This window comes from Phocoena sinus, chromosome 3, assembly GCF_008692025.1.
Source record: "Phocoena sinus isolate mPhoSin1 chromosome 3, mPhoSin1.pri, whole genome shotgun sequence".
In the NCBI taxonomy this organism is placed as follows: domain Eukaryota; kingdom Metazoa; phylum Chordata; class Mammalia; order Artiodactyla; family Phocoenidae; genus Phocoena; species Phocoena sinus.
The window spans coordinates 62,884,797-62,899,253 of record NC_045765.1 but is presented as its reverse complement, the minus strand read 5'-3'; the positions used below and the strand labels follow the sequence as shown (position 1 = coordinate 62,899,253).

Below are 14,457 nucleotides of genomic sequence, written 5' to 3'. Positions count from 1 at the left end.
TCGCCAGGAAGGCGTGTGGACCCTAAGCTCAGGCCGCGATGCTGGGTCCGGAGGGGCAGAGTAGCGCGTGGCTGCCGAGCAGGACGTAAACAAACAGCCCCGGACGAGGGGGAAGGGGCAACCGTGGGAGAGGGGGGTAGGCGAGACAGGACCTCGCTCGAACCCTCCAGCGCAGGTCTGCAGCTGCCCGGCCCCTCCCGACCGCGGCCCTGATCCCGGTCCCGGGGCGACGCTGCCGCTCAAGCGTAAGCACCGAAAGCCCCAGCGCCTCTGGAAGCCAAAGCCCACTAGGCCATCGGCTCCGCGCCCCTCGCCGCTCGCCCCTCGCCCTGCAGCGACCTACCTGAACGCGCAATCCGGGTCCCTCGCGTCCCGACCGGGCGCGCCCAAACCGCTCCTCTTGCTGAAGAGCTTCTGGAACAGCGTAGGGGCCATGATGGCCACGGCCAGGCCGGGGTCGCTCCACAGGGCACTCGCCAGGCCCCAGCTCTTAGAGCTGCCCCGCCACCCCCATAGGCGCCTCAGTCATATGACAGAAATTAGTCACTTCAAACGGCCACGGCGCGCGGGGCGGGGCGCGAGGCAAGGCCGGCGTCCATTGGCTGGCGGTGAGCCGCATCACGTGGTGGCGCGCGGAGCAGGGTGCAAGGCGGGGCCGTGGGGCGGAGCTGGCGCCCATAGGCTGGCCAGTGGATGTCCTCACGTGGCAGCTCACGGGGCGGGGCATGTGGGGAGGGGAGGGGCGGGAAGCTGGGGTGGCTGGGGACGTGAAGAAGTAACGTGTACCGGTCGCGGTCCTTCTCCGTGACGCTGTTAGTTGCTACCTGAGTCTACAGCAGGGTGCCGCGGGGACGACGCCAGGGACTTTGGAGTGTAGAAACCTTCCGCTTCCCGCACCCACGACAGAGAGAAGTTCAGGGCCCCACTGGCAGTCGCCCCTCTCCCGTCGTCCCCCCCTCAGTCTCTGCGGCTTCGCGCCTCCGTCCACGCCTGGCGGAGTCCGGCGGCACCCGGAGCAGACCAGGTGCGCGAGGGTACCCGTGGCGCCGCGGCACATGCTGGACTTTAAGCCCGGGACCACAGGCCCGCCCACGCTGGGCCGCGAGAGGTTTGGGCTCAGAGCTTGACTGAGCGGGGCTGGCTCACGGGTCTGGTGGAGGATCTGCCAAGACGCTCCCCGCAGCCATGCCTCCCGGCAGAGACGGCCTCGGCCAGGCACTGAGGGCAGCGGCCCTCGGTGTTTATCACTTGCGCCTCGAACCCTGACACACCGAGAATTAGCCCCTTGTAAGAGCTAGCCATAGGAGGCTCAGGTTTTACACTCAATGTCTGGGTATGGAGAGAGAGAGAGGAACTGTGAAACTGTGAACAAATGAGTTTAATAGGCGGAAAACCCTTTCCAAAGAAAAACATTGCTCATTAATGACCGTACAGTCTACTTAAACCCAGGGAACCAAAATTTATCAGGGTTTGGATCAAATTGGTCTTACAGATCTTCAGTTCCCTACTCATTCCCCTACTGCCCCTCCAGCAGGAGGAATTTTGTACCATGGGACGCAATTCTCTGACAGATATGAATGTCTGGAAATTACTGGTATGTGGTTTGGAAGGTTAGATTAAAATACTTTTTTGAGAATTTCACTTAATAAGGCATACAAATCAAATTGTCTCTAAGTGGCTGCCAGCTCCCACTGATTTGCAGCTAGAGTTTATGCTATAAAATAAGTGGTCTTATATAGAAACAAGAAAAGTAATAGCCAGAGTATATATCTTGGAGAATTTCAGTGGTCATGTAACAACGTGTTGTTCAGTTTCAATGTTACAAGAATTTTTAAAGCACTATTTATAGGTGATTAAGAAATTAATTTATTCCTTCCACAATGTCTAAGTGTCCCTGGTCTAGGCACTGGGGATCCAAAATTAAAAAGATAGGGCTAAGTTTCTATATGAGGAAACGGTAAATAAGTAAAAAAGGTAATTTGAAATTACCAATGTTGTGAATGAGAAACAATGAAGTGAGTGGGGGAGGTCTCTCTGAGGAGGTGACATTTGAGGTGCTCAGGTTAAGAGTCATTCAGAGTTGCTCCATACATTGCCCAAGCTCCAGAATTACTGAGCATTACAAGGTCAAAATAGCAAGACTGTATCCCCTATAAACTTAAGATAATTCTCTGGCACCAAACGCTGAAAGATTTCTAATGAGGCAAAATAGCTATGTATATTTCTCTCACAAAACGGGAACGCGGAATGGAATTTTGTAAACAAAAAGTGAAGTCTGAAATTTTTTAAAGTGAGAAAACGCGCATCCTATAAGTCAATTAATGAAGCGATCGTTTGGGGAAGTTTTGTTTTGACACTAGCAAGTATCACTAAATCAGTGCAAGTGGAAACGGGCTCAAGCCTGTCTATATTTGACCAAAGACACAAGGAGGAATCATGGCCGCTCCGTGGCTGGCACAGAGTAGTTCCAGTTCCCCTCAGAATGAAGTTTCTAAATACAATAATCTTGTGTGCTTTCATCTTGGCAAAAAGTTACTTCATGGATAATTACAGATATTAATAGTAAGGGAAAGAACATTAGGACTTGCATAAGAGATACTTTGTATTAGTGTTCTCTAATCATTTCTGTGGTCTTATACTTGAAAGGTACAGAAAAAAACAAAATTTACTTGCTATCATTCATCACATTTCCTTTATGTTGTTGTGTAATACTCAAATTATAGACTCAGAGAGCACTGAAATGATACAAGTTTGTCATAAAAGAGGACATATAACTATACATAATTATGCAGATTAAAATGAAAATATTTTCAACTTCAATAACTGTATATTCTTTTTTTCCCCTTTTACTTAACGCTACCTCTTCCCACAGAGAAGCTGAGGTGTCTTAAAGTAGCCTCTTTAAGTTTAGGAGCAAGGAAGAAATGTAAGAAAGAAAATAATTATTCATTAATGTTATATGAATGTGGAACTGTTGGGTTAGAAAATTAGACATAAGGCCTACACTTTCACTCAGGAGTAGAAGATTTAGCCTCCCCACAAACCCCAACAGCCTTTGGGGCTCTGTCCAACTGATTCCAGTAACATAGAAGACAGGGGCACTTCTCACTACAGCCATTTTCCAGTTATCAAATATAGCAAAAGGTGGCAATAAAACTGGAATCTTGCTCCCTTAACCACCATGCTAGTAAGCACAACCTCAGTTGTGCTAAATTTTCCTGAAACAAGTTAAATTTTCATTGAGAACATCTCAGAACAAGATAGTCAGAATCAAGATGATAAAGTAAAACTTCCTGAATGGCACTTAGATGGACTCATGACGGTACCTCAGTTTTAAAAACTCTTAAGCCAACCAATGATTTACCGCTATATAATAAGGGAATGGCAGTGGTTTGAGGCAACAGAAAACAAACAATCATTTATTCAACAAATATTTCTTGAGTCCCTCAAAGGTCTCAGACTCTGTTCTGGTAGTCTATTCCTACTCTCAGAAACTTAGTTCTTAGTGGGAAGAGGCAAAGTAAACAAGATGTTTGCAAGTAGTCCTAAAAGCTAGGAAAAAGTTAATAGTACAACTGGTGGGGCCAAATTTAGATAAAGTGGTCAGGAATATCCTCTCCAAAGATGCGGTATTTGAACTGAGGTCTAAAGAATGAAAAGGAACCCGTGACGGGAAGATGATGGTAAAGAACATTCTAGCAGAGAGAAGAAAAAGTACAAAGACTGAGGCAGGAATGGGTTTCTCCTGTTTGAAGAAGAAAAAGGAGGCCAAAACAGCTGAACACACTGTGGGAGGGGGAAGATGTTTGAGACGTGGCTAGAAAGGTACAAGGAGCCAGATTATGTAGAACCTTGTAAATCATGCGAAGGAGGTTACATTGTGATGGGAACTATTGTAGGAGTTTAAAACAGGAGAGGGACGTGATAGAATTTATGATTTTAGAAGATCGGTTGCTCTGTGGAGAAGGGATTATAAAAGAATAAGAATGGAAGGAGAGAAACCATATAGGAGTCTACCATGTATTTTAGGCAAGAGCTGATGTTGGCTAACTATTTTGAAGATAGAACTAACACGATTTGTAGTAGGAGTGAAAGAGGAAAACTAAGGATTGACTCCTATGTTTTTGCCTTGGGCAACCAAATGGAAGTCATTTCCTGATGGAAAGACCAGGGAAAGTACAGGTTTGAAGAGGAAAATCAAGCATATTAAGTTTGGATATATTAAGTTTGAATTGGCTATTAGATATCCACATGGAGATTCTGAGAATATATGAGGAGAATCCAGGATTGAAGAGAAATTCAGTAGGCATCAGCTAATACACAGAATTTAAAATAATAGAATGAGTGAGTTTACGTAGAAAGAATGTGTATGGGACTTCCCTGGTGGTGTAGTGGTTAAGAATCCGCCTGCCACTGCAAGGGACATGGTTCGAGCCCTGGTCCGGGAAGATCCCACATGCCGCAGAGCAACTAAGCCCGTGTGCCACAACTACTGAGCCTGCACTCTAGAGCCCACAAGCCACAACTACTGAGCCCATGTGCCACAACTACTGAAGCCCGTGTGCCTAGAGCCCATGCTCTGCAGCAAGAGAAGCCACTGCAATGAGAAGCCCACACACCACAACGAAAAGTAGCCCCCACTCACCGCAACTAGAGAAAGCCCGTGCACAGCAACGAAGACCCAACACAGCCAAAAATAATTTTTTTAATTTTTAAATGAAAGAATGTATAATACAGAAGAGAGTCCAGCACTAATATTCAAAGAAGGCAACACTTACAAGTCTTGAAGAGAAGGATCCAGGAAAGAAGGATGAGCATGAGCAGTAGTAGCAAGACAAGAGAAGAAAATAACCCAAAACGGACGAAGGGGTCAACTGTGTTGAATGTTACTGAAAATTTAAGTGTCCATTAGATTTGTCAACATGGACATCTTGACAAGAACAGTTTCAATGGAAGGGTGAGCAAAAGCCTGAATGGAGTGGACTAAAAAAGAAAGAGTAGGGAGGGAGTGGTAAAGCAAGTATAGACAACTATGCCGTTTTGCTGAGATAAGGAGCAGAAAAATGAGGATTGAGAGGAGACGGGAGGAGGGAAAATTGTCCTCCTCTTTTTTTTTTGAGATGGAAGATATTAGAGAATTTCATACGCTAAGAGAAATAATCTAATAGAGATGCTGAAATCAAATACCTGCTATGTTCCAGAATGCAATAAGGTACAAGACAGGTACAGCCCTCACCCTTAAGAAACCAGCAAGTAAACAAGTTATTACAGATTGTGATAAGTGCTTTTAAAGAATCAAACTTTTATCTTCAATATAAAATTGGCTTGAAATCCTCATCTTGAATTCTATTAGAAGTATGCAAGAATAATGGCACACTTCTATGACAAACATTCTTTCAACAAGTATTTTTCAAACACTTAATATGTTTACTATGTGTCTGGGAGCTGTGCTAGAACCTGGAAATACAATGATGGACAAGATGTAGTTCCTGCACTCAAGGACCTTACAGCCTAGAGAGAAAAAACAGAATTTGACAGGCAATTACATGGTGTTACATTATGATAAATGCTATGATGTGGCAAGTACAGGATGCCAGGGGAAAACAAGGAAACGCAACTAACCTTTTGGGAGAATTACAGGGAGTTTTCTGAAGGGTGAAATAAATAGGAATTAAAACGGGATATGCTAAAGAAAAGAGGATGTGGGCATGGAAAGTGTTTCAGGCAGATGGAGCAGCACATACCATCTGCCTGGTGGAGGCAAAAGAGAATATAAAAATTCAGTGACCTACAATATAATCTAATGGTAAAATTGAACTGGATTAAGAAAACTATGTAAGGGACTTCCCTGGTGGTCCAGTGGTAAAGAATCCGCCTTACAATGCAGGGGACGCGGGTTTGATCCCTGGTCAGGGAACTAAGATTCCACATGCTGCGGGGCAACTAAGCCTGCACACCACAACTACCGAGCTCACGCGCCTCAACTAGAGAGCTTGCGTGCCTCAAACTACAGAGCCCACGCGCTCTGGAGCCCGCACGCCACAACTACAGAGAGAAAACCCCTACGCCACAACTGGAGAGAAGCCTGTGCACCACAACGAAGAGCCCACGTGCTGCAACTAAGACCCAATGCAGCCAAAAATAAATAAAATAAATAAATCTTTAAAAAAAAACTGTAAAAATCACTTAAAAGATAGAACTTTATCCAGAGGATATGGGGAGCTATTGAGGAATTTTAAGCAGAAAACATGATCAGATGAGCATTTTAGAAAGCTCTCTGGATATGTTGTGGAAAGCTGACTATAAGGTACAAGAATAATGATTGAGAAACCAGTGAAGAGGCTCTTATTCTAAGCCAGGCAAGAAAGTACTGACATGAACTCAGAGAATAGCCATGGGAATGGAGGGATATGGAAAATAATGAGGGCTTTTAGGATTCAAAATCAACAGGACTTCATGACTGCCTGTGGGAAAGTAAGAGAAAGAGAGGAGTCATGGGTGACGGCAAATTTCTGGCTCAGGTAGCTTGGATAGATGAAGATATATAACACTGAAACAGATGATAGGAGAAAGAACTGCTTCAAGGGGGAGATAAGTTGAGTTTGGGATATGTTGAATATGAGATACCATGAGAATCCCTGTAGTGATGACAAGTAAGCTTTTGGCTACACAGACTTAGAACTCTCGAAAGGTCTTGTGTGAGTCCATCAGTTAGGATGTTCTGTGTTGCACATGATAGAAAACCCAAATTAAACTAGCCTAAGCAAAAAAAAAAAAAAAAAAAAATGATTGGCTCGCATAACTGGAGCTCAAGTAGAGCACAGTTCAGGTACAGCTGCATCCAGAGACTGCAACAATGATATCAAGAATCCAATTTCTCTATCCCAGCTCTAATTTCTCTGTATAAACTCCATTCCCAGGCAGGGCCTCCATTTGTGGACACAAGATGGCTGCCAGAAGCTCTCCTCTCAGGTAAAATCCTTTCAGATAAAAATCCAAGAGGAAAAGTAAAATGTCTATATCCCAGCATTCCGAGAAAAAGCTCTGAGATTTAATCCAATAGATTATTTTAGGCCTTGCACCCATTCCTGAACCAATCACTGTGCCTGAGTTAGGAGGACCATGGTAATTGACTTAAACCGTTAAAGGCCCACCCCTGGAACTAAGGGTGGGATCAATCCCACCTAAACCATGTGACCTGGAAACTCAAAATCCAATTACAATGGAGGTAGAGGGGAACAGAAATACAGTGATGAACAAGATGTAGTTCCTGCACTCAAGAAGCTTACAATCTAAGGGAGAAAAAGTAGAATTTGAAAGGCAATTACAGTACATTGTGATAAATGCTATGATGTGGGCAAGTATAGGATGCTGTGGGAATACAAGGAAAGACAGCAAACATTTTGGGGGACAGATACAGGGCCAGTCACGACACATCTCCACTACCAATATCCATGGCAGTTACTGACAAAGATTTGGGGTCAACTGAACAGAGATGATAACTGATGGCAGTGGTAGATGACATCACCCAGGGAGACTGTGTAACATAAGAAGAAGCCCTAGAATAGAACCCGAAGAAACAACAAAATTTAAAGACTGGACAGAGGAAAATGAGCCTTCAGGAGAAATGGAAGAGAAAGAGCTATACATGAGATGAAAGACTGGAGAATAATGTTTCAGAGAGGTCATTCCTTACTGGAGGCTTTCAAGAGGAGAGTAATAGTCTACAACATCATTAGCTGGGAAAGGTTGGGTAAGACAAGAACTGAAAAATACCCCTTAGATTAGCATCAAAGTAGTTGCTTGTAGCCTTGAGGGGACCGGTGTCAGTGAAGGATCAGAGCTAAAACCAGAATTTATGTGTATTGGGGCAGGGGAAGGAAGAGGAGAAAGGGCTGAATAGTGAGGGAATCAGTGAGAAGGCAGAAAGCACTCTTTTTAGGAAGCATGGATGTAAACAGGTAAAGAATTATTGGGTAGGTAGAAGAACATATGGAATCAAGGGAGTATTTAAGATATAAGCTGATTCAACATTTTAAAATGCAGGTTAGAAAGCAACAGTAGAGCAGGAGAGGTTGAAGATAACATCTATCTGGAAAGTCTGGGCACCACACCCTTCATATAAACACATATCCTGTATACACAATATGAGATAAAGAGGCTATTCATAACTGAACAAACCATGATGAATTACACCTGGGAAAGGCGAAAAAAACTCTAGTTAAATTTTTTAAAATGGAAACGGCATCATGCCTGGCCTTTCATGAATTTTTAACTGGATTTTTCACACTTACGACCTGAGTTTTTTTTTTGTTTTGTTTGTTTTTTTTTTTTTTTTTTTTTTTTTTGCGATACGCGGGCCTCTCACTGCTGTGGCCTCTCCCATTGTGGAGCACAGGCTCCGGCCGCGCAGGCTCAGCGGCCATGGCTCACGGGCCCAGCCGCTGCCGCGGCACGCGGGATCCTCCCGGACCGGGGCACGAACCCATGTCCCCTGCATCGGCAGGCGGACTCCCAACCACTGCGCCACCAGGGAAGCCCCTCGACCTGAGATTTTTTTTCATGAAGTGTAATTTGAAAATATAATTTTAAGTGCTTAAAAATGAAATGTAATTAGTTATATGCTAAAGTAAAGGGATCCAGTCCCATTGTTAACTTTTTAAAAATCACAGACCACTTAGAAAATATGATGAAAACTATGGAGACCCTCGCCCCAGAAAGAGATGGTCCTTTCTGATGGTCTTCCAGGCAGGTTCACTGAAAGATGTCTGTGGCCTACCCACCAATGTAAAGTTAAGAGTATAACCTTCTTCTAGGATTTGCCAACAGGAATCCTCTTGGAACTTCTAACGTCCACCAGACAGTAAGCAGGCTTATTTTACTTTCCTTCCTCTTAATCATAATCGAAGTTATGTCCTCTACCACTAAGCCTTCAACTCCAATTGCAACTCCTTCCTCCCTCCCACCTTGCCCTGTGCTCAAGCTGATAAAAATATTGGACTCACATAGTCCTACTTTCACATCCTGGCTCTCTCGCTTTCTAAATCACATCAGCCTGGCCAAGTATTTATCTTTCTAAGGTAGCTATATTTTTCTTATCAGCAATATGGAACTATCAAATGTTATTTCCTCCAGCCCCACTAGGCCCAGTCTAGGAATCAGGTATCATTTTTTCTCACAAGAACCTACCACCTGTTTAGAAATTATCAAATACTTTGTTCTCATTCTCACTCCTCCCCCTTGGATTATAAACTCCTTGAAGGCAGGTAATAGGCCTTCTATTCCATTTCTTCTTCCCCCACTGCTTATCACACTTCTGCTTTAAAACTACCACAGGAGTTGCTGACTTAGCTGAGTACTGATTTAGAATTCAGGTCTAAATTTGGTTCTAACATCCATCATTAATGATCTCTTCTACATTTCCTAACAACTTTCCCATATTTCACCTCTAGATTAAAATGTGGAACTGAAATCACAAATAGTTTTGTTAGTGGCTTAAGACCTTGTCAAATCGTTTACAAGAATATTTTCATGGGAGTCCTGTTTAAAAATGAGTACTATATGGGTTATGTAACCTCAGTTAATTCTTCAATTTTACAATTTTCTTTCATATTGAAGGAGCTTTGAAAATTGGCCTCATTTACTTTTATGTCTAATAACATTAGTAAAACCAACAGAGTTAAAATCTCACCGTTATACACTGTGTTCACTGACAACAGGATTGTTCCTTTTTAGGAAGGGCATTTCCAAGATGCCACAATAAGCTATATTCCCCCCACCCAAAAAAATCCTACAGATAGATAGCATTAGCTAAAAAAGATTGTTTGGGGATGAGGTAATATATTAAATACTTAGTGTGTGATTGATTGTACGTATTATACATTCCCTGCTTCAGCAAACCTTAAGTATAGAGTTTCTTTCAGTCAGACCTGGAATTAGGTCTCTCACTCATGTGGTTTCAATTAAGTTGTTAAAAATAGCTCATAATATAAGCATCAACAATTTTACTACCTTTAATCCATACAAAGGATAAACTTGGGAAAAAACCATCAAAGGAAGTTACCTAGTATCCTGGTGTTGGGTCTTTATAAATAGCTGAAGTCATCTATTTAGTGTACAGTCTTCTAATATAAGCTATTTGTTATTTTATAATACAAATACATATATTTAAGAAGCAGGCAGAAGATTCTTTCTCAGCTCATTAAAAGTAATTTATAAGACTCAACAGAATTTCAACATCAGGATATATCACAAATAATCAGAGAATTTTGATTTTTGAATCTCATGTAATTTTAGGCAGACATTCTGCTTCACGGACTTTGACTTCATATCCAAGTCTTCAAAGTAGTGAAAATTCAGCCATAGCTGCTACATCCTGCCACTTGTTTTTATTATAATATCTGGAGAAAAAAATAACAATAGATTATTTCATATGCATCACAAGCAGGTGTTCAATAGTTATTAATAATCAGTCCCTGGGGGAGAGAACGCTTGATGTCCAAGCAACTCTAGTTTCACTCCATCGAGCCTTAGGAAAGAAATCCAGAGGCCATTAAAAAAAAAAAAAAAATGGAATAGCTGACTCACTCCTTCCTGGACATGCTGAAGACGCTTCTCTTCTCTTTGGAGACACAAAGAGACCTGCTCAATAACATTCCAATGGAAAGCCCAGCAAAGACAGCTGTTAGCGGCCATCACAGGTCGCTAACTCCAGCCTTGTAACCTGGTGGAATGGATCCAGTTGTGCTTCTCATCCCAGTCCTCCTCAGCCACCACCTAGTCAGAACCTCCTCACATTTTCCTACCCATCTCTCCTTTTCATTCTCCTACCCTTTGTTGTAGATGAACCCAGGTTCTTTCCAATACAGGATTCTGGTGCCTTCACCCCTCCCCCAATATCTTGTACCACAAGATCCAGAGTGGAGTCAGCTTTACCTATTCCCATTGCCACTTTCATACTATGATATACCTCACCCGCTAGCCTAATCAGCCTATATCAATAGGTTCTCAAACTCTGCTGTACCATAGAGTTATCTGAGCTTTTACAAATCCTGATATCCAGGCTATACTCCATACCAATTAGAACAGAACCTCTGGACAAGGAACTCAAATATCCAGGAAAGTCTGATGTGCAGCTGTTGGAACACCAGAGACCTATATCTTTGATATTCAAAGTGTGGTCCATGGACCAGTAACTTCAATGTCACCTAGGAGTTGATTAGAAATGTAGAATCTTGGGCTCCATTCCAGACCTATTGAATCAAAATCTCCATTTTAAACAAGATCCTCAAGCAGTTCACAAGTAAATTAAAGTTTGGGAAGTACTGGCTATTCTACCCTCTATTCCTCCTTATTGTTGTCTTCACTGACCTCAGATACTATCTGCTCATTTATTAAAGACTTTGGGCCACAGCCATCTTCTCCATACCAATTTTTTTTTTTTTTTTGCAGTACGCGGCCTCTCACTGTTGTGGCCTCTCCGGCTGCAGAGCACAGGCTCCGGACGCGCAGGCTCAGCGGTCATGGCTCACGAGCCCAGCCGCTCTGCGGCATGTGGGATCTTCCCGGACCAGGGCACAAACCTGTGTCCCCTGCATCGGCAGGCGGACTCCCAACCACTGTGCCACCAGGGAAGTCCCATACCAATTTTTGAGTAACTTTCCAAGTGGCAATCAACCCACCCAACTATGTAGTCTCCCCTATCCCTCCTCTGCCTTCATATATACATCCAGGGCCATGCCCTATATTTTCCCCTGACATCACCTAGAGCACATCATTTCTAAAACTTTACAATACTAGAGACCTAGGAGTCATCCTCTAACTGTCCTTCTCTCTCACTACCCTGTACCAGAACCTAAGCAGTCACTAAACCCTGGCAATTATACCGATAAACATTTTTAGGTTACACTGGTTCTCAATCCCCAGAAATCCTGAATCAGACCGCTGAAGCAATGACCCTGGAATTTGCATTATTTATACATTCCCCATGTGGTATGAGCACCACACTTTATCATATTTCTGTGTGATACTTCTGCCTGCTATTATTATCTAAAAACTCAAACTCTCACTAAAGATATATATGTATCCAGGTAAAGGCTGTTATTCTACTAGCTTAAGATATGAATTTATAACACACCATTTATCATCTCTTCTGGAGATGAAAATAAAAATCTTACTATAAGGATAGCTACAGGTTTTGTCTGATTTTCCAAAATGTACTGTTAGCTTGGAAGTCTTCTCTGACACTTCAAAATTAAAAGCATCCTCTCCTGGGCTCCTAGAGTGTTTTGCTCCACTTCTAACTTATCACCTTATAGCAAAGACTGTGAGGTCTACTTCATCACTAATCTGTGAGCCCCAGAGAGCAAAGGCTATACTCCTATCCCTAGCTAATAATGCAGAGCATAATGCATGCTTGTTGGCTGAATTAAAGTACCAATAAATTAGACATCCATTGCTGTAACTGTAAGAGGTACAGAAGCAATGATTGTCCAACCTTCTTCTTGGCAAAAAAAAAAAAAAAATTAAGTCTCTGTTTAAATAGATATAGAAGTCCAACGTGTAAAGCAAAGAGAATCAAAACTGCTCGGTCTGGATGACCTGAGAAACTCAGAGCCCTATCTACTCTACCCCACATTCCCTATTTGACAGCTACCCAGTCAAACTCAGAACCAGGAAAACTAAGTTCTAGTTCTGACTCTACCAGTAATTAGCTGTGTGAACTTGGGCAAATCACTTATCAATATGGCCAGGTCATTTTTTTTTATACACAAAATGAGCAAAATAAACTACATTATTATATGGTTCTCAAATTTTAGTGCTTCTTGGGATCACTCTGAAAGCTCATCAAATTGTAGATTCTTGTGCCATATCTCTAGAGATTGTAATTTACCAGGTCTGCAGTGATTCTGCTACAGGTGGTCAGAGGACCACACAATGAGAAACCTTGGACTGGATGTTTTCTAAGGCCTCTTCTATCTGTCTGTCTGTCACCATTCTCAGATCTCTACTTACCCACATCACCTCCTCTACCACATCTCTTTTGGACTCCTCTAGTGGTTTACTTTCACCAATTTTTTTTCTTTAATCAGCATAGTGCCAGTTATTAATGAACAAGCAGCGTACTGAACAGGGGTCCTAGACCATCAAAAGTGAACTTCACTCTGTAGTCCTGATTAGATTACTGCCAAACTAGCTAAACTGTTAAATGCCAGGACTAAAAATAGCCTGCTGCATGTTTAAAATAACATGCTCACAGTTAGCTTGGGGCTTTGCTATTTTTACTGAAGGAAAGACAGAGACAAGTGCCCAGAGGTTGAAAGGGAATTACTTAAATAAGGAGGCTGCTATATGAGGTGAGAGCCTAGGAAGAAGCCAGGAGGTGGCACAACTAGTTCAATAGGCATCAGGGGGCTCTCTGTGAATTAAACTAAAAATTTTGGTCTGATTTCTCCATAAGGGAAAAACGCGCTCATCGAAATTTTACCAGCAATGACAGAGATAAGAGTAGGAAAGGTTAGGCAACATCTGGGATTTGATTTGGAAAGTGTCCAAGTCATTGTCAAAGGCCATCTGAGAGCCAGTGACCATACAGAGAGTCTTAGGAGACCTCATCTGAGAGCGTGAAGACCTCCTGTGAGGGGAGGAAGTGTTACAATGCCAGCGTCTTTTTCCTCCCTTTTTTTTCCCCCCAGAATTCTGTAAAAATGCAAAGAAAATTGGGTGGTACTTGAGAATTGGGGGTGAGGATTACCGCAGATGAGAAACATACTTCTATATTTCAGTTCCACACCACAAATCCATACAATTCCGCTTTTCAACTGTACCAAAGAATCTGCTTATGAATTTGACATGGTCTTAATGGTAGCATGAAAGGCCGAATTTTTCATGTGTTAATATTTTTTCCACATTTATCCTTGAATCTGAAGAACTTCATACAGTACTGTAAATTTAACTTACATTGAGTTTGATGTCAGTTCTTGTGAAGAGCTTCTGCATGTAACAGACACACAGTTAAAGAACACAGCAGAGTACAACATTTGCAGGACCAATTTTGGAACCAACAGATGTGACCTCTCATTTGCCATCTTATATATCAGTTTTACCAGCTCCTTCTAAATGTGTGTATTATTTGTAAGGAAAAGAAGGAAAACCCTAAGACTTGTCTAATAACTTAGTGGAGAATGTGTGTGTTGGGTTTAGGATGGATAGCAAAGTCTTTTTGAGCTGTGTTATCTAACTTGTATATACAACTGTAATTAAAAGTTTGGATTCACCTGTTTCTCGTGGTTTACAATGATGAATCATTTGAAAACTCTGGAAGTGTGACTAGGATATGATTTAAGACTGTGGAAGTGAAGAAGCTCTTCAAGTGCTAAAACTAAAGACTTCTAGTTTGGGGCTCAAATTCAGTTAAGTACTGTTTGTATGCCAGGATATGTGAGATGTAAATGTAAT

General features: G+C 42.4%; 1 protein-coding gene across 3 annotated transcripts in view; it reads right to left on the bottom strand.

The window, feature by feature from the left end:
- FNIP1 (folliculin interacting protein 1) overlaps nt 1–545 on the bottom strand; it is a 170,735-nt gene extending 170,190 nt beyond the window's left edge. For 2 of the 3 annotated variants that reach the window (XR_004349143.1, XM_032626260.1), the window contains exon 1: nt 344–525. Coding sequence is in view for 2 of the 3 variants with exons in the window: in XM_032626260.1 (XP_032482151.1) it covers nt 344–435 (92 nt within the window). In the remaining variant the exon portion in view is untranslated. Of the gene's footprint in view, nt 1–343 lie in introns of all 3 variants that reach the window. The other variant, XM_032626261.1, reaches the window with a different exon arrangement.
- Nucleotides 546–14,457: the final 13,912 nt, after the last annotated feature.